This window comes from Erythrolamprus reginae, chromosome Z, assembly GCF_031021105.1.
Source record: "Erythrolamprus reginae isolate rEryReg1 chromosome Z, rEryReg1.hap1, whole genome shotgun sequence".
Taxonomy (NCBI): Eukaryota; Metazoa; Chordata; class Lepidosauria; order Squamata; family Dipsadidae; genus Erythrolamprus; species Erythrolamprus reginae.
In genome coordinates this window covers 89,574,520-89,599,549 of record NC_091963.1, presented here as the reverse complement: position 1 = coordinate 89,599,549, position 25,030 = coordinate 89,574,520, and the positions used below count along the sequence as shown (strand labels likewise).

General features: G+C 43.8%; 1 protein-coding gene across 2 annotated transcripts in view; it reads left to right on the top strand.

Moving 5' to 3' along the window:
* The first annotated feature begins 13,579 nt into the window (after positions 1-13,579).
* The window catches only part of MOCOS (molybdenum cofactor sulfurase), a 91,928-nt gene continuing 80,477 nt past the window's right edge, over positions 13,580-25,030 (top strand). The window contains exon 1 of one of the 2 annotated variants that reach the window (XM_070728895.1): positions 13,580-13,782. In XM_070728895.1, coding sequence (XP_070584996.1) covers positions 13,650-13,782 — 133 coding nt within the window. In that variant the 5' untranslated portion in view covers positions 13,580-13,649. The remainder of the gene's footprint in view (positions 13,783-25,030) is intronic. The other variant, XR_011556899.1, reaches the window with a different exon arrangement.

The window sequence follows — 25,030 nt, the reverse complement described above, 5'->3', positions numbered from 1 at the left end:
TGGGCGCGAGGGGGCCGACTTTCAAAGCAACCTTTGCCGGCCTCCCGTGGGAGGGTACCAATAGCGGCGGGCAATAGCCGGGGGGTGGCTTCTGCAAGTGGGAGCTCCAGGGCTGAAGCCTCAGCCCTGGAGCTCCCACTTGCAGGAGCCGCCTCGCGGCACACCTGACCATGTCTCACGGCACACTAGTGTGCCGCGGCACACCGGTTGAAAAACACTGTTCTAGAGCAGGGATCTCCAACCTTGGCCACTTTTAAGAGTTGTGCACTACAACTCCCAGGGTTCCTCAGCCACCTTTGCTGAGAGTTGAAGTCCACAAGTCATAAAGTGGCCAACGTTGGAGACCCCTGGACCAGATGACCTACAGTACAGAGTCCCAACTCTTTCTCCCTGTGTGTAAAAACAAAACCTAGTTTTCAAGAGTTTTTTTATTCCGTTTTGCCCCTCTTCCATTGTTTCTCTCTCTTTCAGAGGTCAGTTGTGAGGTGCCAAAAATATAACCAAAGTGTAAAAACTTTGGTTTAAGGGCCACTTAAACAGCTATCCCCCCAAAGCTCATTTGGCTATTGACATTATCCAATGCTCTCCACAGCCTGCCTCCCCCGACACCTTTTGAGACTCCCTCTTTCTCAATTATCACTTTCCCTCAAAGATAAAAAGTTCCTGTACCACATATCGCACCACCGGCATATAAACTGTCCGAGCCTCTGCTCTGCATTTTCTCCTTTGGGGGATCTGAGCGACTTCCCCTCCCCACAGAGGCCGAGTAGAAAACCTGGTTGCTAGGGTGGCTAAGGGAAAGGGTAGTCACCCAGGACCTGCTAGACTTTTCCCCTCGGCTGCCTTTCCATAGAAAGTTTTTTGAAAACGGCAGGAAGAGGAGGAGGCAGGGCAGCAAGGCGGTCGGTGTGGGGCTGAAGATGGAGAAAGCCATGAGGCCGAGGCTGCTCTGGCACGTGAGCGAGTAAGTTGCAGAAGCGGCGGTGCCTCCGGCATATGGCAGCGCAGGCGTGCACTCAAGGAAACGGCAGCAGTGGGAAGAGCATGCGTCCCTTTCTCCCCACCAGAGGATGGTGAGCCGAAAAGCGGCTCAGGTGAGCGGCTTTTCGGCCCACCCCACATTCAGCCTCTCTCCCTTTTCATTTATTCTCCTTCCTTTCTTATCTTTCCTCAGAACCGAACAGATTGGGAGCCAGTCTCAGCTTCTTTGCTTCAGATCCACCCTGATGTTGGGTGAAAATGAGGGAAAATGAGGGAAGGGGCCAGATGTCGAGATCTCTGGGCTACCTCCTGCTGTTGCTTCTTCCCTCCTTCTCTGCCCGGCTCTTTCTCGTGAATAGGGAAATTGCAGCGAACAGGCCTGAAAGGGCAGAGCTGTCGTCTGCACCGGCCTCATGTTTTTGGGAGATGGGCTTTTGGAGGAGAGGGCACCAGCTTCGGAATTTGCGAGCTTCCCTCCCCATGAAGCTGAAAAGGGCGGTGGTCAGCAGTGGCAGCCTTTCTCAGCTGGAAATCCCAGCAGCCTGAGAAAGAGGGAGTCTCAAAGGGTGTCGTGGGAGGCAGGCTGGTGGCTCGCTGCTGATCACCACCGCTGCTGACCACTGCACAATTCCCCCCACCCAATACAACATTTGTTGTAGCCTGCAATTTCCACCTGAGAAAGGCTGCTGCTGCTGACCACCACCCTTTTCAGCTTTGTGGGGACGGAAGCTCGCAAATTCCGAAGCTGGCACCCTTTCCCCCGAAAGGCTGAAAAGTGGCTTGGGCGAGTAAACTGTGGCAGGGGCTGGGAGAGACGGCAGCTGCTGACCACCACCCTTTTCGGCTTTGTGTGGAGGGAAGCTCATGAATTCCAAAACGAGCCCTCTCCTCCGAACGCCTCACCCATCCCCGGGGCAGAGCCGCCGGCCTCCAGCCGAGAAAGGCTGCTGCTGCTGCTGCTGACCACTGCCCAACTCCCCGTCCCCCATGCAATATTCGGTATATAAGATGTACCCAGTTTTTGACACACTGTTGCGTCAAAAAGGTGCATCAAACACCAAAAAATATGGTGTGTGTGTGTATGTGTATATGTTGTGATGTGTGTATGTGTATATGCTGTGATGTTCCTTCAAATACACCCGAGTGATTCGACACAAAGGTATGTAACCTTTCCCTGGTGCAGAGCTGAAGGGATTGGATACTGTAGCCTAGAGGATAATTCTCTGCCTTACAAGGCAAAGGTTGCAGGTTCAAGTCCCAGTGGGTATGGCTAGCTGATGAGGCCAAAATAAGGCCGAAATAGATCTATCCTAGTCTCCCTTAATTTTCAAATTCAGCAAAAAAACCAAAAACATGTGACACATACAGATAGAATTGTCGGCTATCAATAAAATTAACTGCCTTGGAAATGGCCACGGGTTGGGCCGAGAGGCAAATAAGGAGCTGTGATGTTCCTTCAATACACCAGGGTGATTCGACACAAAAATATGTAACCTTTCCCTGGTGCAGAGCTGAAGGGATTGGATACTGTAGCCTAGAGGATAATTCTCTGCCTTACAAGGCAAAGGTTGCAGGTTCAGTCCCAGTGGGTATGGCTAGCTGATGAGGCCAAAATAAGGCCGAAATAGATCTATCCTAGTCTCCCTTAATTTTCAAATTCAGCAAAAAACAAACAAAACATGTGACACATACAGATAGAATTGTCGGCTATCAATAAAATTAACTGCCTTGGAAATGGCCATGGGTTGGGCCGAGAGGCAAATAAGGAGCTGTGATGTTCCTTCAATATACCAGGGTGATTCGACACAAAAATATGTAACCTTTCCCTGGTGCAGAGCTGAAGGGATTGGATACTGTAGCCTAGAGGATAATTCTCTGCCTTACAAAGCAAAGGTTGCAGGTTCAGTCCCAGTGGGTATGGCTAGCTGATGAGGCCAAAATAAGGCCGAAATAGATCTATCCTAGTCTCCCTTAATTTTCAAATTCAGCAAACAACAAACAAAACATGTGACACATACAGATAGAATTGTCGGCTATCAATAAAATTAACTGCCTTGGAAATGGCCATGGGTTGGGCCGAGAGGCAAATAAGGAGCTGTGATGTTCCTTCAATATACCAGGGTGATTCGACACAAAAATATGTAACCTTTCCCTGGTGCAGAGCTGAAGGGATTGGATAATGTAGCCTAGAGGATAATTCCCTGCCTTACAAGGCAAAGGTTGCAGGTTCAGTCCCAGTGGGTATGGCTAGCTGATGAGGCCAAAATAAGGCCGAAATAGATCTATCCTAGTCTCCCTTAATTTTCAAATTCAGCAAAAAACAAACAAAACATGTGACACATACAGATAGAATTGTCGGCTATCAATAAAATTAACTGCCTTGGAAATGGCCATGGGTTGGGCCGAGAGGCAAATAAGGAGCTGTGATGTTCCTTCAATATACCAGGGTGATTCGACACAAAAATATGTAACCTTTCCCTGGTGCAGAGCTGAAGGGATTGGATAATGTAGCCTAGAGGATAATTCCCTGCCTTACAAGGCAAAGGTTGCAGGTTCAGTCCCAGTGGGTATGGCTAGCTGATGAGGCCAAAATAAGGCCGAAATAGATCTATCCTAGTCTCCCTTAATTTTCAAATTCAGCAAAAAACAAACAAAACATGTGATACATACAGATAGAATTGTCGGCTATCAATAAAATTAACTGCCTTGGAAATGGCCATGGGTTGGGCCGAGAGGCAAATAAGGAGCTGTGATGTTCCTTCAATATACCAGGGTGATTCGACACAAAAATATGTAACCTTTCCCTGGTGCAGAGCTGAAGGGATTGGATACTGTAGCATAGAGGATAATTCTCTGCCTTACAAGGCAAAGGTTGAAGGTTCAAGTCCCAGTGGGTATGGCTAGCTGATAAGGCCAAAATAAGGCCGAAATAGATCTATCCTAGTCTCCCTTAATTTTCAAATTCAGCAAAAAAACAAACAAACATGTGACATATATATATATATATATATATATATATATATATATATATATATATATTTTCATAGATTTTCACGGGTATATGTATGTAGATTGTTCTGAGTTTGGGTTTTGCCCCGTATAATAGACACTCAAAATATTACACGGGGCAAAATCCAAATTCAGAACAATCTACACACACACACACACACACATATATATATATGTTTACGTATATTTTCACAGGTACAGGTATGACGGTCTTGGTATATTCAGGTTTCTTCCCGTGTAGGATTTGGAAATTTCTAGTGACGTTTCAACAAGGTCCCACTCGTCATCTTCAGGCTGGTGTTTCTGTCCTTGTTCTAGGGCGAACACTGCGAGACTTGAGCTGTCTTCCTTCTATAAATACTGGTGGCTGGGTGTGGTTTGATGGCTCAGCAATTGCCTGCTGTGTAGAAACTTCCTGGTGAGTCAGTGGGGTAACAATTGGGGTCGTTGATGTAGCTGAGGTATGCTGATTAGTTAATGGTTGTGGATTAGGCGTGATATCCTGAGTAGCTGGAGCTTGCAGGGTACTTGATTGTTTTGCAATTGGTGTTCTGAATCTGGTTTCAGTTTCTGTGGCTGGGATACGTTTGAGGGCTGGTTTCCAGATGTCTGGTAGGCGGGAGGTATCATCCCGCTTGTTCATATTTTGGGGATGTTTTTCTATCTCAATGGCTTCCATGATTATTCTTTTGCTGTAGTGTTCTGTTTTGGAAATTAATTTAGTACTGTCAAAATCAATTTCATGTCCTGCAGTTTTGAAGTGTTGGAAAAGGGAGGAGGTTTTTTCTTTTTTCCTTAATGCATTCTTATGTTCTGCACATGCATTTAGGAGAATGCTGTGTTCAGTTCTGGAGACCTCACCTACAAAATTATATTGATAAAATTGAACTGGTGCAAAGATGGGCTACAAAAATGATGCAAGGTCTTAAGCATAAAAACTTATCAGGAAAGACTTAATGAACTCAATCTGTATAGTCTGGGGGACAGAAGGGAAAGGGGAAATATGATCAAAACATTTAAGTATGCTAAAGGCTTAAATAAGGTTTAGGAGGGAAGTGTTTTTAATAAGAAAGTGAACACAAGAACAAGGGGGCACTATCTGAGGTTAGTTGGGGGAAGATCAGAAGCAACATGAGAAAATATTATTTTACTGAAAAAGTAGTAAATGCTTGGAACAAACTTCCAGCAGATGTGGTTGGCAAATCCACAGCAACTGAATTTAAAAATGGCTGGGATAAATATATATCCATCCTAAGATAAAATACAGGAAATCATATAAGAGCAGACTAGATGGAGTCATGAGGTTTTTTTCTGCCGTCAATCTTCTATGTGTCTATATAGAAATTGCTAACATAAAATATAAATATATTTTTATATAAATATAAAATGATTATATCATTAAAATCTATACGTAAACTGTTAATAATTGATATAATAATTAATGCACAACAGATACTTCTCACATTACAATCATTAATTCAACAATTGTTCAAAGTTATGATGTAATAGAATGAAGGACTTTATGACCAATTTTTGAAGTTTCACTCACTATAGCACCTCCACAGTCACCTGAACAAAATTCAGGTACTTGGCAACTAGTACATAGAAATCAGAGAGGGTGCATAATCTTATTTTCATCTCCTAGCTACAGAAGGAAAATTACCATATTTTTGGAGTATAAGACGCACCAGAATATAAAACACACCTTAGTTTTTGGGGAGGAAAATAGGGAAAAGAATATTCTTACCAGGTATTCATCTGACTAGTGTTCTTAGTCTGGTCAGCTTCAGCACATTTTATCCCCTGGGTTAAGGGCTTAAAAGAAATTCTGAGAGTAACAATGAAAGAGCTTGCAAGCCAGTAAGAACTGGGAACATCATTAGCATCTGGGGAAAAAACAGTCTGAGCAAGATAGAGCAATGGAAAAAAACCCTGCAAAGGCTGAGGGCTTAGAAAACATTATTCTTTACAGAGAGTAACAATGAAAGCTTGCAAGCGGGTAAGAGGTGGGAACATTATTACCACCTGATTAGGGCTGGAAAGAAACATTTGGCGCAAGTTAGACCAATGGGGGGGACTTGCAAAGACAGGGTTTGGAAAACATTCTTCACAGAGCGTAACAATGAAAGAGCTTGGGTAAATTAATAGCACCTGGAAAGAAATATCTGGAGCAAGTAAAGCAATGAAAGAAAAACCTACAAAGACAGGCAGAGAGTAACAATGAAAAATCTGGGAACATCATCAGCATCTGGAAAAAACTATCTGAGCAAATAGAGCAATGGAAAAAACCCTGCAAACACTGAGGGCTTAGAAAATATTCTTCTTTGCAGAGAGTAACAATGAAAGAGCTTGCAAGCAGGTAAGAGCTGGGAACATTATTAGCACCTGATTAGGGCTGGAAAGAAACATTTGGAGCAAGTTAGACCAATGGGGGAAAAACTTGCAAAGACTTAGAGCTTGGGAAACATTCTTCACAGAGACTAACAATGAAAGAGCTTGGGTACATTAAAAGCACCTGGATATGTAAAACGTATATTGACTTTGCTATAATTAGATTAAGATACAATATAAATAGTGTTTCTTCTTTTTCTTTTTTTCTTTTCTCTTTTTTTCTTCCTGGATTTAAAAAGAAGTAAGTTTGAATATTTCTTTTGTTAAGGGCAGTTACGATAAAATGAGGGTTTTTTTTAAAATAAAAGCAGGAATGAGTTTAGTAAGAAGGCTAGAAATGGACTGAAGCACAATGGCATAGTTTTTCATAATAGCCGAGAGAAATCTAGATAGCTATAGCACTTAAAATACAAATGAAGGCAAAGAACAATATGCAAAATCCATATGATAGTACATGGAAAGGAGGTAGCACAGGATGAATGATATACAGTATACCAGAATAAATTGGATAAATAATTAGAAAAACCTGATTAATTTGACTAAGAATTTGGCATCTGATATTATACTATACTGTATTTTAATTTGAGATATGTAAATTTGAATTTCTGTAAGGTGTGAAAAACAATTAAAAAATTGTAACCCCCCCCCCCCAAAAAAAATAGCACCTGGATAGGGCTGGAAAGAAATATCTGGAGCAAGTTAAGCAATGAAAAAAAAACCCTACAAAGACACGGTTCGCAATACATTCTTGGCAGAGAGTAAGAATGAAAGAGCTTGCAAGCCAGTAAAAGCTGGGAACATTGTTAGCATCTGGTTAGGGCTGGAAAGAAACATTTGGAGCAAATAGAGAATGAAAAAAAATCAAAGACAGGATTTGGAATACATTCTTGACAGAGAATAACAATGAAAGAGCTTGCAAGCTGGTAAGAGCTAGGAACATCGTTAGCACCTGGTTAGGGCTGAAAAAAAACTTACTCAGAACAAGTTAGAGTAATGAAAAAACCCTGCAAAGATTTAGAGCTTGGAAAACATTATTCGTAGAGAGAAACAATGAAAGAGCCTGCAAGGTAAGAACTGGGAAGATCCTTAGCAGCTAGTTAGGGCTGGGGGGGAAAAAGCTACATTCAGAGTATAAGATGCACCCCAATTAGGGCAGAAAAAGTTGTGTCTTATATACACAACGGTATTCTTTGCTTCCTCTGCCTCTCTTGGATTTTTAGCATAGAATTCCTACAAAAAGAGAAAAGCTAATGATCAACTTTGTCACAATATGATTATTAATAGGTTTTCAAATTAATTGGCAAGGTCTAGTTTATTTTGGTGTTATAGTTCAGATTCTTGGACATTAGAACATTTTGGCAGTAACTCAGGGATGAATGGTTTAACTTTTTAATTGTGAAAATGCCCTTTAGGAATCTATCATCCCTGATAGATGACCACCCAGTCCTTGCTTAAATTCTGTTTCTTTTAGAAAAGTGTACCAGTTTTAGAGGTACCTCCATCACTGAATAATTCTTAAACTTTGCTGGACATTTGGGAACATGTCTGAACAGTTAGACAGAATACAATCTGTCAATGTATTTCCTATAACATATTTCCCATGACTAAATGCAATATTTTAAGTGCAATCTAACAATGGAAAATTGAGCAAAACAAGGGACAGTTGGCCGCCTTAAGGCCGGCAGCATTTGCGGTGATGGCAGGAGCACTGAGGATGCCGGCGGCAGTGGATTGGGAGGGAGATGTTAGGTGCGCGCATGCAGTGTGTGCCCCCCTCACCAGCATGCCCCACATGCCCCGCAGGGCATGACGTACTTGCAGGAGGCAAGTGGCGACCTCCAGTATAAAAGGGGAAGGAGTGCTGCTCACCTCCCCTTTCTTGGCTATGCCACCGGCATGGCTTGCAGGCACAGGCTGGTGGGGAACAAGGTGGGGCCCACGTGGCTGGACTCTGTGGCCTGGATCACCGGCATGACTTGAAGGCCGGCAAGGATATAAGCGGAGCCCACATGGCTGGGCTTCGCAGCCTGGATCGCCGACCTGGCACAATGGCCAGCAAGGATGGACACACGGCCAGGCTATGCGACTGTCTGCCATCCCGTGGCAGTTTCCCCCCCTCCAGGGGGGTTAGAGGGGGGAAACTGCCCCCCTCTAACTGCCCCCCTTCCACCCTCCAGGGGGGTTAGAGGGGGCTCCGCTATCCTGGGACCGCCTTTTGGGACCGGATGGGGTGACTGGGCTGGAATGCCCTTTATCCGTGGCAATTTTTCAGGCTTTTGGGGGGAGAGGAGCCCACTGGGCCGGGACCCTACAGCATAGCTCTGGGCAGATTACAGACTCCCCAATGTTCTTAGGCAACTCTCATAGGGGCTGTCATTCAACCCCCAAAGGGGTCCCCCGGGTTGAGAACCACTGTTATAGCAGTTAAATTTTAGGGGTTTCAGTTTCATTCTGTTAACACTTTTTATTTCGGGATTTCTTTTCAAATATATACTGTAAATGTATAAAGGGTATGCTCTATGGTTAAAGACACTAAGCTTGTCAGCGGTTATTAGCTGTGTTCTGTCTTGTTAACATTTACTTTATTCCTATTATTTTTGGAGTTGATATTTCTATTATTAATATCGTAATTCTGGTTCTAAATTATAACAGATTTTATAAGTTTGTAAATTAAAAAATTTGCTGTCAATTTTTGAATTACAATATTGTGATTAACCATTGTCTGCTCAAATCAATAAAATGTAGATTTGGCTAAATAATGCAGCTTAGTACGGTAAAATATTCTACGATCTGAACGTCCAATTTTGCAGTATATCAAATTTATAGCATTCTGTCATCTCTACCAGAGGGAAGTATATGGCCCTCTCTATATAAAATTCTGTATATTACTAGCAAATTAAGCCAATTATAAGCAATATTTAAATCTGGTCAAAAAGAAAATGTATTTTAAGGCAACTAAAAGCAGGCTCTTTCTGCATTTCTCATCCATCAGCTACATCTGAAAGGTCATTTTCCATGTTTGATGGAAGACAAACATTCACTTGCTTAGATAAAGTGACTATATAATGTAGGGGCATTGATTACAATCCCAAACATGCTGCATCAATCCAGTTATTTTCATGGACTTAAATAGCCCGCATATATGATTGCAGGGAATTGTGGAAAATGGCCATTTCTAAACAGCACATTCACACAATTTCTAATCAGAGCTTCAAGAGATACCCAGAGGTAGCAAGCTTCCCTTGAATTTATCCAGGAATACATATCCACCTCTTTTTAAAAATTGGTAGGGCATATATTTCCTCTTAGGAAACAGTAAATGTAAAATTTGGAGATGAACAATGTCATAATTTCCCTACTTTTCTTTTATATAATTTTGCTATTTGTTGTAATGTAAGCCGGACCACTCCATTACCAGTGGAGAAAAAATCAAAAATAGAAAATCAACAATTGAAAATAAAGGATGCCAGTTTCACTTTCAGCTCATATTCAACAGTTTTATTTCTGTCTGTATCCATCATGTTGGATAGTTTCATTTTAAACTAGATTGATAAATATGCTGGTGACATTCAGTTAATACACTCTTGACTAGATTTCTTTTAGAAACATACGCTATATCACATGAAAAGCGAAGCCACATGCACATTTGTGAGAAATAATGTCATTTCCACTATGACAAATTTAACACATGACCAGGGAAAACTTTTAAACACATCCAATGGTATGTATGTGGACTTTGGCTAAGAATTTTCCAATTACTTAAACTCAGTAGCCTCTTGGCAGGAAAGAGGCCTGGGTTTGTCTATTATGTAAACAGAAACCCCACCCCCCTTGTTTGCTGCTTAAAAAACATAGTTTCATAAGGAATGCCATTATGCAACCCGGCTCTTTTCCAGCCTCCGTCTAGAGAACCAGCAGCTCTCTGCCTTATTAACCATATATCCGAACTGTAGGTGATCCCCATGGGGCAATCCGCTTCCTGTAGCTGTGCTGGAGAGGTGAATGGAAGGGATGGCAGCGCCGGATTTTGAACCCTTGACCCCCATCCACAGTGGGTTGGTCGAATGTGACCTGACAGCCTGGCGGTTGTGCAATGAATTTAGCAGGGAGCTTGGTCATCCTGTGAGGCATCTGGATGAAACGTGGCTGATATGGGTTGGCCCGGCTGGGAATGGCTATGGCAGGGGGGGGGGGGCATACCAGCATATGTTAACCACACGCACGTTGCAATGCTACTCTCGCCCAGGGAAGGGCCTCGGTTTGTTATCGGTGTGGTCTTGGACAATAGGTGGCATTCATCATATGGAGTGGTGACATTCAGCGTCTCCATTATACAGCCGCTTTCCTGGGGGCCATCGCAGCTCGGTCATATGGTATAACACTCGGCGAAGCAACATGGGGACCACATGTTCTGGCAGTATCCCTTAGCACATGGGGGGATTCTGGATGGGGTTACGCCCAGCATTCATTGTTCCAACTCACGCCCACAGGTCTTCCCTCTATTTAGCGGCCACACCTGCCTCACCCAACCACGTATTTTTCCAATGCGCCTCCTCAGAATTTTGCTCCCCAGCGTCATGAGGAGGGGACATTAGCACCAACATTGGAAACACAATAGGCTCCTTAGACATCTCAGGGGCACTGCATGTTTCTGACAGGGGCAGGCTGGTTCGTTCTCTTTTCCAGCCTGGAGGGTCTCTTTGTCCCTCCTGATTTAGGTTATGGGTCGTTGGCTGTACTAGCCAGCCCTCCCACGGAGGGGGGGCTTTGGGGGATGTGTTTCTATTTTTTCCTGTATCTTGGCGGCCAAGAGTTGGGGTTCAGCAAACAGTTCAATTTGGGGGATGGTGGGCGGACTATCTTCAGAGTTAGTCTGCTTCCAATGGCATTGATGGTCGTGGGTGGGGTCCCCCCCCCTTTCAATCTATGGCTTTACTACCCTGCACCTTACTGCTAGTTGGGCTACTCCCAGTTAGCTGCCACAACTCAGTGGATGCCCGAGTCACTCTCAGTTACCTACTGCCAGTCAAAAGCAATGCTATTGGTAAAGGGTGGAAGTTTAGTTGCCTTCCCCCTGCCTCCGCGGGGTGGTTGAAGTACCACACACTCCTCTCCCTCCCTCCGCCCGGTCTGGGGAGTTGGCCGGCATGTGCAGCCTTTTAGGCATTCAACAGTAGGGGGTGGGGTTTTTTTCACCGGCTGGTGATTGGTGAGTTCGCCACAGTATGCCTGGGGGGTGGAGCTATCCATGCCCCACAAGCAGGGTGGGCCACCTGGAATGGATTTCGTGATGCCTACAAGTGTTAACGGCTCGATTTGTTTCTTTGCAGGTCTCCTGGGCAAAACAATGTTGTGGTGGCATTGGAGCCAATGGCGATGGGCTGGAGTGTCCAGCCCAGAAGGTGGCATGGAGTACTGAACTGGTTGGAATTAACCGTTTGCCCAGGAGATACAGGCGGCCAATTCAGCAGCCGGAGGATGCTACTCGACGGTGGAGTACTGGGATGCCCCAACCAGTGGCGCAAGACTGTTTTCCCATTTCATTGGGATGTGTGAAGTTGTCACTCCAATGGGGGACGTCCTTTGGTCCAAGGTGGCCAAGGAAAGCTGGCTGTGAAGTGCCCCTCCCAGTCTTAGAAAGAAGCCCCTAGGTGCATAGGGGTTAATTGGGCATACATCAAGGGGGCATGCTGGGTTGCCCCAGAGCAAAGGCTCAAAAACGGTGATGTGAAGTAGGGGGGACCCCTGGTTTTGAATAGCACCTCTGTAGTTTGGGGCACTCATAGGCAGCCCTCACAGGAGGATGTTTTGGGCTGAATATGGGAATCTGGCTGTTAAGTGCCCCCCCCCCCCGGAGCTCTTGGTTTTTCCTAGGAAGAAGGTTAAAGGATGGAAGGTGATGGGTGTGGAGAATCTGATGATGAGAAGTAGGGGGGACCCCCAGTTTTGTATTGTACCCTTGAAGTTCAAGGTGTGTATGGGCAGCCCTCGCGGGAGGATACCTTTTGGCTTAATGCGGGACCCTGACTGTTAAGTTCCCCCCCTGGAACTATTGAAGTATGACACCCCGAGTTGCGGGGATTTAAGTCGGCATCCTTCAGGGGAGGACGCTGTGTGGCCCAACATGGGCAGCATGTGGGTGATGAATGGAGCCAGATTGGCAAAGCAAGGCCCCCCAATTTATGAGATGGGTGCACTTGGTGGTATGTGGTTGGGCACTGGCACCTCCATGCTTGGAGTTTAGGTGGCCCGGGAAGTGCCTGGCACCCGGTCTGTCGGACCTACAGAGGTACCTGCATGGTGGTGCTGGGGGGGAGCAGGGGAGGCTCACTTGTAGTGACCCTTCCCCTGCCGTGGCAGTAAGGGGTGGAAAATTGGAAGTAACCACAACTATGTGATCTCCTTTGGGCACCATGGTTACAAGGCTTGGCTGGCCTGGATATGGAGGCGAGATGCCCTTGGGGCTCACCCAACACATGCCCAGATACGACAACTTGGGTGGGTGAGCCTTCCCACACATATGGGTGTGGCAAGGAGAAAGGGAGGGTCAAGTTCAAGTTCAAGGCCAAGTTCAAGGCCAAGGGGACCCTCCCGTGCTCAGCAGGGGGCTTTCACCCTATAGTTGCTCAGGAATATTTTGAATGGTAGTTCTGCCCTCTTTTCATTTTATTATAATAATAATAATAATAATAATAATAATAATAATAATAATAATAATATTTTATTACATTTGTATGTCTGAAGACTCAGGGAGGCTCACAACAGCAATAAACAATGCAGTACAAATCCAATAATTAAAACTGTAGCTAAAAACCCACTATCCACGATTGACCTCTCCAGGTTCCTAAGAGGTCAGTAAGGGGCGTACATAAGAGCACTAGCCTGCCTTTCGTCCGCTGTCCAATTGTCTCTCCTTATCTCATATATCATATATCTTTCCTTCCCTCATATATCTTCTCCTCTATTTTTATATCTTCTCTTTATATATAATACTTCATGTCTATTCTCTTCAATATGTATTGTGTATTGGACAAAATAAAAATAAAAAAATACTTTCTGTTCTGTCCGTAAAAACTAGTCAGAGATATCTAATTTGCTGATCTGCCAAGAAAAGCAGATTTTGCAAGGAGTTAATTGCTGTTATGGGCGATGCCAGTGGGAGGAGCCCAGGCCTCCGACCTCTCCAGTAAGTTGATCTTTAATTGAGTTGCTTTCTGTTGTAAACAGATATTGCTTGTTTCTTGTTTCGAGAAAGGTCTTTAACTGCAATGGCTGAGGATCCGTGGGAAAAACTTTTGTCTTTCCAATTTTTTCAAAGTAAGCTCCCTTCGGGTGCTGCTTATGGTTACGATGGACAGGATCTGCAAAGACTGTGCCAGAGGGAGTTTCCCAGACTAGGAGGTAACCTGACATGTGGTGGAGGTGGCAGCAGGACGGGTGGGGGGAGGGGAAAAAAAAGGGGGGGGGGCAGGGAAGAGGAAACGGAGTACAGTACTGACTGCGATTGTTCCTGTGTGGGGGAAAATCACACACAGTTCCTGTACTTAAGTAAGTATAACCACATGGATTTTGAAGAAATAAATATTATAGTTCCATATTTATTTTAAAGAAAAAAGCCAAGCCAATGAGAAAAGTTGATCAAACAGTAAATCTCAATCTGCCCTTCTTAATTTGAGTATAAAAAGAAAGGTCTGTTCAGACAGTCAAAATAATTTTTACCTCCTGAGCTTTGTTCCTCTGGGCTAGTAAGGTTAACAACTGATTTGCCTCCTATCGCTCCGTTTCATGGATAGTAAGACTAAGCGCAAACTAATTGAAAGAGTACATTTACATGGGTCTAACATTTGCTACGACAATCTAAATGGATGCATCCCTGATCAATGTCTGTCTCCCTTTTCCTTAAACATTGAGTAATTAATCTTGTTTTGTTTTCTTCACTGAAGTATTGGTTTACTATTTTCCCTCCTTTTTATTAGGAACTATCTCATTTGCTAAAGCACACTGGATAGCTTGTCTAGAAAAAAAATCATCCTTGTTATTAATAGGAATATTGCCTGCCATTTCTGTGCTTGTTGCGGCCTAGCCCCCGTTTTTATGGTCTCTTAGAATCTGTTGAAAAAAGTTTAATTCCCAAATAATCAAGTTCCCCACCCCGAATTTAAATAGCTATGCTGCATAAGCATAAACAGAGTTTTATATTTCAACTTCCTAATTCTTTGGATAGATATATTTGCAGGCAGGGAGAGTTCTGTTTTCCCCCCAACATATATTGCAGTATCTGAGTGGAGATTACTGTTTACAGATTAGACTAATAATAAAAATGTTCTCTCTCGTTTATTAGTTGTGTGAGGTGGTACCTAGAAGTAACTACAAAAGGTTATCAACAGTTATTTCCTATCTTTTTGTTATAGCACAAATCTATTAAGTAGGGGGAAATGTGACAATACAACGTTTTGCAGTTCTGTCTATAAAACTATGTTTGAAGCACAGTTGAAGGTACTCAAGAGAAACTTTGTGATTTATTAGAAATGTCCCTCCTTCTTCTATCATGTTAAGGTGCATGCTTTTCTGATTGCAAATTATTTGCATTCTGCAAAGCATATATTGCGTTTTTACATATATTTTGCTGTTTTTTGTTTTTGTACCTTCATTATGCTGCCCAAACCAAGTTCAGTTCCTTGTGTGTCCAGTCACACTTGCCTGATAAAGAATTATTTTTATTATTACTTTTATTAGAAAATAGATTGAATTACAACTATACATTATATTACATTTGAAAAGAAAAATTATACATAAATAGAACAAAAAAAAGGAAAGAAAGGGGACAAAGAAATTACATTAAAAACAAGAGAGATAACCTTGTTCTCTCTTTACCAAATTATTTTTACTTATGTCTTTCTAAATCTTTGCAGTTCTTCATATCTTTGACTTAAATACTTTCAAATCCATTCTGCTATACTAATCTATTATGATTGTTACTAGTACATTATATTAGAAACATAGAAATATAGAAGATTGATGGCAGAAAAAGACCTCATGGTTAGTTTGGGTGAACCCGTTGAAGTTCGGTTTCGGCGGTTTCGGATGAACTTGACGGTGGAGTTCGGGTAGGTTTGCTGAACCCTAACCTGAACCCCAACACCTCTGGTCCGGTGGGAGGTGAAGCACTGGAGGGAGGGTATCAGGCTTGATCAAATGGGTGATGGCCGGGAGCCACCGAAAATCCCTGTCCCTAATTCTCTCTCATTATGGAGGCTCCCAGCCTTCCCGTAAGCAGCATAACTCCCCAGCGCAGTTGGAGGGTGAAGAGATGTAACCAAGCTGGTGAAGATCGAGCTAGACAAAAATGTAAGTGTCTGAAATCTGCAGGGAGGCTCCTAGATTTGGGATTAGCCCTCAAAGCCGCCATCGCCAGCCCCAAATAACCTCAGCGGTGGTGGTTACGGTAAAAGAAGACAAAAGTGAAGCAATCACGGGGAATGAATGGGGCACCTCCAGCTCGATCCATCTCGCAGAAGAAGGTGGAGATCGAGCTGGGGGCGCCCGATTCATTCCCCATGATCAATTCGCTTTTGTCTTCTTTTAGCATAGTCCTTGGGAGGCAAAACCCACAGCCACTCCATCTTATCAGACTTGACTTTGAGTCTGTGTGACACCCATCCAGACCCCAACAGCTTTCAGGCACCAGCACATCACTTCCACTGCTCCACATTCTCTAATGTGAGCTATCGATCGAGGAGGACGCCCAAGTTGCGGACCCTCTCCGAGGAGGTCAATAATCCCCCCCGGGGTAATGGACGGACAGATGTAATTGTCCTTGGGAGACAAAACCCACAGCCATTCCATCTTGTCACGGCTGAGTTTGAGCCTGTTGACACCCATCCAGCCTCCGGGCACCGGCACATCACTTCCACTGCTTCGCCGACTGGACATGGGGTGGAGATGTACATCTGGGTATAATCAGTGTATTGACGATACCTCACCCCATGCCCTTGGATCATCTCACCCAGCAGTTTCATGTAGATATCGATGGTATCAAAAGCCGCTGAGAGGTCAAGAAGCACCAGGACAGAGGACAAGCCCCTGTCCCGGGCCTGCCAGAGATCATCCATCAGCGTGACCAAAGCAGTTTCCATGCTGTAGCCGGGCCTGAATCCCGACTGTTGAGGGCCTAGATAATTGGCTTCTTCCAAGACCCCCTTCCCAAAAAAGCATTGACAATCTCCTGGACTCAGCTCTGTGTTACCTCCCTGCTGGCCGAAACCGGCCAGGAGGGACACGGATCCAGTAAACAGGTGGTGGAACTCACAGCTCCAATGGCCTTGTCCACTTCATCAGGTGTCATCAGATCAAACTCTTCCCACACAGATGGATAAGTACGGGCCCCAGTTACCTCGACTGACTTGTTGTCAGTCGACTCTGTTATCCAATCGGAGTCAAGGTCAGCCCGGATCCGAGCGACTTAATCAGCAAAAAAATCCTCGGCACTGCTCTGCAAGAGCTCCCCAACTGCCCTCTGGTTAAGAAGGGAGCGGGTCACCCTAAACAGGGCAGCCGGGCGAGATTCCGCTGATGCAATCAAGGTGGCATGATACGTACATGAGAGAGAGAGAAAGAGAGAGAGAGAAAGAAAGAAAGAAAGAAAGAGAGAGATGAGAGAGGAAGAAAGCGAGAGAGAGAGAGACAGAGAGAGCAAGAGAAAGAGAAGAGTGGAAGGCATAGTTCCCTCTAAGCTGAGCAGTGAGCAATTGCTCACTTAAAAATCATCATCAACTCAGAGTTTTCCAAACCTGCCCAGAAGCCAAGAGGGAAAGAGTGAGAGGGAAGGAGAGAGAAAGGAAGAGAGGAAGAGAGAGAAACATAGAAAAAAGAGAGGAAGGAAAAGAGAAAGAAAAAGGATGGGAATAAGGAAGAGAGAAAGAAAATCAAAATCTAGTTTGAAACTAGCTCAACTATTTAAGTGGCATTTTGATATTGATAGAGTTGCCCTATTATGAGCTCACTGTTATAGACACACAGTACAGTATTTTATTTTGAAATTCTCTGAGGCAAAACAGGGTGGGTTTTTTATTTGTTTGTTTATTTATTTATTATTTCTGTGCCGCCCAGTCCCGAAGGGACTGCCGCTCAGAAACTATACTTTTCCGCCCACCCCCCAAAAAAATTAGAGGGAACACTGGTGGAAGGAGAGAGAGAAATGATAGAAAGAGAGAGAGAGAAATGATAGAAAAAAGGGGAGAAAAAAAAGAGAAATGAGAAAATGATTGAGGCAGAGAATGACAGGAAAGAGAGAAACAGAGAGAGAAGTGACTCTTGATTTAAAGCATATGGTAAAAGCACTTAAATAATAACAGAGAACCCACCCCCCATCCCTCACCTGTTTTTATTAATAGTTATGTTTTTGGTTTTGCTGGTTGTTTTAGTTTTAATAGTAATGGATTTTGGTTTTTTTAAATTATTATTAATTTCTTTTAATAAAAAAGAAGGGATTTCCCCCCCTTATTTATTTATTTATTTATTTATTTTTCTATGCCGCCCAGTCCCAAGGTGACTGCCGCTGAGACATTATACTTTTCCACCCACACTGAAAAAAAATTAAGAGGGAACGTTGGTCAAGAGCGTCTGTTGCAGCCTTATTCCAGGCTAAAGCAAGAGACTGCCGAACTGTGGACGAGTGCATCTGGAACAACCCCAAGCGCCCTTTGAAAGTCCTCTGGGTCCATCAGGCGTCTGGGGCAGAACCACCTAGTCGGTTCCACCTCCCTGCAGGGAAGGATTGGAGCCAGGAAGTCAAGCTGCAGTAGGAAATGGTCTGACCATGACAAAGGCAACAATTCTAAGCCCCTTAGTCTCAGACCATTACTCAATTGCTCAGAGAGGAATACCATGTCGGGTGCGTGCCCCCTTCATGAGTCGGACCCTCTACTACTTGAGTCAGGTCCATGGCTGTCATGGTTGCCATGAACTCCTGCTCTAGCCCAGAAGTTTCACCGAGCAACAGTAGGTTAAAGTCCCCCAAGACAATAAATCTGGGGAACCCTACTGCCAGCACGGCTACCTCCTTGAGCAGCACAGGCAAGGCTGTTGACACGCAGCTGGGAGGCAGGTACATGAGCAACAAGCCCACCTGAACTCCTAAGAACCCCTAAGAGAAGGTGGTGGTGCTCCAACTCCAGCGGTCCTTGGAAGGAGCCGATTATCTAGGCCCTCAACAGGCAGGATTCAGGCCCGGCTACAGCATGGAAACTGCTTTGGTCGCGTTGATGGATGATCTCTGGCAGGCCCAGGACAGGGGTTTATCCTCTGTTCTGGTGCTTTTCCACCTCTCACCGGCTTTCGATACCATTGACCATGGTATCCTTCTGCGCCAGCTGGAGGGGTTGGGAGTGGGAGGCACTGTTCTTCAGTGGTTCCCCTCCTACCTCTCCAGCCAGTCGTAGTCGGTGTTAGTGGGGGGTCAGAAGTTGACCTCTAGGCTTCTCCCTTGTGGGGTACCTCAGGGGTTGGTCCTCTCCCCCCTGCTATTTAATATTTACATGAAACCACTGGGTGAGATCATCCAAGGGCATGGGGTGAGCTATCATCAGTACGCTGATGATACCCAGCTTTACATCTCCATCCCATGTCCAGTTAACGAAGCAGTGGAAGTGATGTGCCAGTGTCTGGAGGCTGTTGGGGTCTGGATGGGTGTCAACAGACTCAAATTCAACTCTGATAAGATGGAGTGGCTATGGGTTTTGCCTCCCAAGGACAATTCAATCTGTCCATCCATCCCCCGGGAGGGGAACTATTGACCCCCTCAGAGAGGGTTTGCAACTTGGGCATCCTCCTCGATCCACAGCTCAAATTAGAGAACCATCTTTCAGCTGTGGCCAGGGGGGCGTTTTCCCAGGTTTTCCTGCTGCACCAGTTGAGGCCCTATCTGGACTGGGAGTCACTGCTCACAGTCACTCATGCCCTCATCACCTCGAGGCTCGACTACTGTAACACTCTCTACATGGGGCTACCTTTGAAGAGTGTTCAGAAACTTCAGATCGTGCAAAATGCAGCTGCGAGAGCAATCATGGGCTTCCCTAGGTATGCCCATGTTACACCAACACTCCGCAGTCTGCATTGGTTGCTGATTAGTTTCCAGTCACAATTCAAAGTGTTGGTTATGACCTATAAAGTCCTTTATGGCATCGGACTAGAATATCTCCGAGACCGCCTTCTGCCGCTCGAATCCCAGCGACCGGTTAGGTCCCACAGAGTTGGCCTTCTCCCGGTCCCGTCGACTAAACAATGTCGTCTGGCGGGACCCAGGGGAAGAGCCTTCTCTGTGGCGGCCCCAACCCTCTGGAACCAGCTCCCCTCGGAGATTAGGATTGCCCCCACCCTCCTTGCCTTTTGCAAACTTTTTAAAACCCACCTTTGCTGTCGGGCATGGGGGAATTGTGACATCTCCCCCAGGCTTATATAGTGTTATGTATAGTATGCTTGTGTTGTATGTTTTTTAAAATAATGGCTTTTTAGATATTTTTTAAATATTAGATTTGTTTATTGTATATTGTTTTATTGTTGTTGTGAACCGCCCCAAGTCTGCGGAGAGGGGCGGCATACAAATCTAATAAGTAAGTAGTAAGTAAGTAAGTAAGTAAGTAAGTAAGTAAGTAAATAAATAAATAAATAAATAAGTGAGTAAGTGGGTCCAACTTCACCAGGAGGGACTCACAACCTGCAATCTCTGGAGCAATGAGTCTATGTAGGGAAAGGCTCTTCCTAGCTATAATAGCCACTCCTCCCCCCCCCCTTCCCTGCGTCGAGGCTGATGCCATATCTGAAACCCAGCTGGGAAGATTTCAGAAAGAGTAACTCCTCCCTCTGGGCCCAGCCAGGTTTCAGTCACACATGCCAGGTTGGCCTCCTCCTCCAGGATCAAGTCCCGGATGAGGAGAGCTTTATTTACCACCGACCTGGCATTGAGTAGCAGCACCCTGAGTCCAGGGCCAAGATTGCACCTGTCACCAGTACTCTGGGTTGAGCTCACGGAGCCGGAACATGGGATCGCTATTAAGCAGCGATTCCTCCTTTCCCTGGAATGGCTAGCTCCGTGGCTCCCGCCATATTTATTTATTTATTTATTTATTATTTCGATTTGTATGCCGCCCCTCTCCGCGGATATCTGCCTCTCCCTAGCAGCACCGGGATATTCTGACCCTCTCCCACCCCAGAGATAGGTGCCCCCTCCCCTCCTGCCTCTCCTATGTCAAGTGGGCCAAACATGTCATTCATACCATTCCCATTCACCTCATCCATATCATAATCCTATCCACCCCAGCCATCACAATCATTCATTCCAAACATATTGCTACACCCACCCCAGTTATCCATCAATTTAAAAAAAAAACCAGATTAAATTAACTAAAAACAGTAAGCATAAAAATTAAAAAATTAAAAATATACAAAAATAGGGAATAAATTGTTAGCTAATAGTTCTTAGTCATTACTCAACTAATGACTGCTCCATATTTATTCTGCAATTGAAAATATGGCCATCATTCAATATTTAATCCCTCTATTTTGCATAAGATTAAACTTAATTCCAGATTTTTTCCCTTTCCAAATAAATTTCCTAATAGATCTATCTAGTTCTTTATAAAAAATTTCTTCCATTTTAACTGGAGCAGTCTGAAATAAGTAGAGCAGTTTTGGAAGGGTGTTCATTTTAATTGCTGAAATTCTACCCAATAATGAAATTGAGTCATTCCATGTGAAGTGGACCAGTGGTCCCCAACTTACCATCTCAGAAATTTGGCACATAGTTTCTTTACGATATAAAACTATGCTGTGCAAAATTTTAGTTCAAAAGACTAAAAATTGGGAGTTCTAGGAGACCTCAAATAAAGGGTTGCAAAATGCGGAGTCAGCAAAAATGACATTTTGAGCCAACTTCCAGAAGCTGTAAACGTGGCAGTTTCAGTAATATATTGGAGATATTTGGAGAACCTGCACACCTTGTACGGCTCTATAAATTGGTAAAACCCATGTACCTAGTCCTCTTACTTTTTACATGGTTCAGGCTCAAACTTTGCAAAAAAAACCCCTCAGAAATGAATTTACAGCAATCTTCAGGTTGCTGTAGTTTCAAAACTACTTGGCCTTTCAGGTTGATTTTTGGCAGGTGTACTAAGTACACAGCTGCAACAAGGTTTTCCCTTCAAGTTGTTGAAAAAAATATAAGAGTTCAAAGCAGGTACTTAACGGCTTTTTGACAAATTTTGGCTATCTTTGATGCCCTGTTTGATCCTGTGGGACAGCTTCAAACCTCTTCAATTTAGCACCATTAGAAAGAGCAGATTCTTTTCTTTAAGAATACAGTGGTACCTCATCTTACGAATGCCTCTTCTAATGAACTTTTCAAGATATGAACCTGGTGTTTAAGATTTTTTTGCCGCCTCTTCCGAACTATTTTCACCTTACGAACCCAAGCAGCTGCTGCTGGGATGAAGGGGTTTCTTTTTTTCTCCTTTTTGAAGAAAGAAAAGGGAGGGGCTGCTTGGAGTAGGAAAGATTTTGCAGAGAACAACGTGCTTGCAAAGGCACTGAAAGGGTGTCTTTTTAACATAGAAACATAGAAACATAGAAGTCTGACGGCAGAAAAAGACCTCCTGGTCCATCTAGTCTGCCCTTATACTATTTTCTGTATTTTATCTTAGGATGGATATATGTTTATCCCAGGCATGTTTAAATTCAGTTACTGTGGATTTATCTACCACGTCTGCTGGAAGTTTGTTCCAAGGATCTACTACTCTTTCAGTAAAATAATATTTTCCCATGTTGTTTTGATCTTTCCCCCAACTAACTTCAGATTGTGTCCCCTTGTTCTTGTGTTCACTTTCCTATTAAAAACACTTCCCTCCTGGACCTTATTTAACCCTTTAATATATTTAAATGTTTTGATCATGTCCCCCCCTTTCCTTCTGTCCTCCAGACTATACATATTGAGTTCATTAAGTCTTTCCTGATACGTTTTATGCTTAAGACCTTCCACCATTCTTGTAGCCTGTCTTTGGACCCGTTCAATTTTGTCAATATCTTTTTGTAGGTGAGGTCTCCAGAACTGAACACAGTATTCCAAATGTGGTCTCACCAGCATTCTATATAGCGGGATCATAATCTCCCTCTTCCTGCTTGTTATACCTCTAGCTATGCAGCCAAGCATCCTGCTTGCTTTCCCTGCCGCCTGACTGCACTGTTCACCCATTTTGAGACTGTCAGAAATCACTACCCCTAAATCTTTTTCTTCTGAAGTATTTGCTAACACAGAACTGCCAGTACAATACTCAGATTGAGGATTCCTTTTCCCCAAGTGCATTATTTTACATTTGGAAACATTAAACTGCAGTTTCCATTGCTTTGACCATTTATCTAGTAAAGCTAAATCATTTACCATATTACAGACACCTCCAGGAATATCAACCCTATTGCACACTTTAGAGTCATCGGCAAATAGGCAAACCTTCCCTACCAAACCTTCCCCTATGTCACTCACAAACATATTAAAAAGAATAGGACCCAGAACAGACCCTTGTGGCACACCGCTTGTAACCTGACTCTGCTCAGAATACTCGCCATTAACAATAACTCTCTGATGTCTACGCTTCAGCCAGCTGCAAATCCATTGAACTATCCAGAGATTAAGTCCAATCTTCACTAATTTATCTATCAGCTCTTTATGTGGAACCGTATCAAAGGCTTTGCTGAAGTCCAGGTAGGCAATATCCACAGCACCACCTTCATCCAACACCTTTGTGACATAGTCAAAGAAATCAGTGAGATTAGTCTGACATGATTTGCCTTCAGTAAAGCCATGCTGATTTGGGTCCAATAAGTTATTGTTTTTTAGGTGCTGATTTATCCTCTTTTTGAGTAGAGTCTCCATCATTTTAACTACCACTGATATCAAGCTAACTGGCCTGTAGTTACCAGCTTCTTCTCTACTGCCCTTCTTGTGAATAGGCACAACACTGGCCATTCTCCAATCCTCAGGAACTTCTCCTGTTAACAAGGATTGGTTAAACAAATCAGTCAGGAGGGTAGCAATGACAGATCTGAGTTCTTTAAGAACTCTGGGGTGGATGCCATCTGGACCCATTGCCTTATTTATCTTTAATCGTTCAAGTTCTTCTAAGACATTGGCTTCTAAGATCACTGGAGCTGAATCCGTACAGCTGGAAGCAATGCTATATCCCTCTATAGTATTATTTTGTAAGGTGTCTTTTGAGAAAACTGAACAGAAGTAGCTATTGAAATGGTCAGCGATCTCCTTATTCCCATTAATGCATGTATTATTCCCGGTACTAAGCTTCGTGATGCCGCAGTTTTTCTTCTTATCGCTAATATATCTGAAGAAGGTTTTATCCCCCTTCTTTACAGATTTGGCAATTTCTTCCTCTTTTGAGGCTTTAGCAGCATATATTATCTGTTTCGCCTCATTCTGTCTCATTTTATACACCTCCCTATCAGCTATATTTCCAGACTCTTTATACCTCCTATAGGCAGCCTTTTTTTCATTGACTATAGCCCTTACATCATTGCTAAACCATAGCGGTTTCTTCTTCCTTTTACCTTTAGTTATTTGTCTTACATACAGTCCAGTGGCTTTTAAGATGGCCTTTTTTAATACAGTCCACTGGGTGCTCGCTCCTGCCATTTTATCCCTCCCCTTTAATTCATTATCTAAATATTCCCCCATTCCATTAAAATTTGTTTTTCTGAAATCCAATACTTTGGTTGCATTATAGGATTGGTCACAATGAGTTTTTACATCAAACCACAAACATAGATGGTCACTGCAACCTAAATTTTCTCCCACCTTGACCTCTGAAACCCAATTCCCATTTGTAAAAATTAAATCTAGAATATTCTCCCCTCTAGTTGGTGTCTTAACCAGCTGTGCCAGAGCTGCTCCTGTAAAGGCCTCTACTATATTCTTACTTTTGCATGTAAGGGCACTGGGGATATTCCAGTCAACATCAGGCATGTTGAAATCACCCATAACCACAATATCTCCCTTTAGTGCCATTTGGGTAATTTCATCCACCATCTTGTTGTCATATTCCTCAGATTGCCCTGGAGGCCTACAGATCACCCCAATTCTAATGACAGAACCTTCCTTATTTTGCATGCAAATCCAGAGAGTCTCCAGATCTTGACATGTATTTTGAATTAGTGTTGTTTTTAGACTTTCTTTAACATAAATGGCTACTCCACCTCCCCTTCTCTCTATTCTATCCTTCCTATACAGTGTATATCCTGGTATGGATATTTCCCATTCATTAGAATCCTTAAACCATGTCTCAGTTATGGCAACCAGATCCAAATTATCTCTAGATATTATGGCCATTAACTCACAGAAAGAAAAGGGAGGGGCAGCTTGGGGGAGGAAAGATTTTGCAGAGAACAACGTGCTTGCAAAGGCACTGAAACGGTGTCCTTTGAAGAAAGAAAAGGGAGGGGTGCCCCCCTTGCCTTTCTTCCTTCCCACTCACCCTTTAGCCTAGCCTTGCTTCTTCCACCCGTCCCTTTTAGCTGTTCCTCCCTGCCCTCTGTTCGCTTCCCTTCTAAAGTTTGGGATTTTCCTGAAGGATTTGCACGCATTATTTGCTTT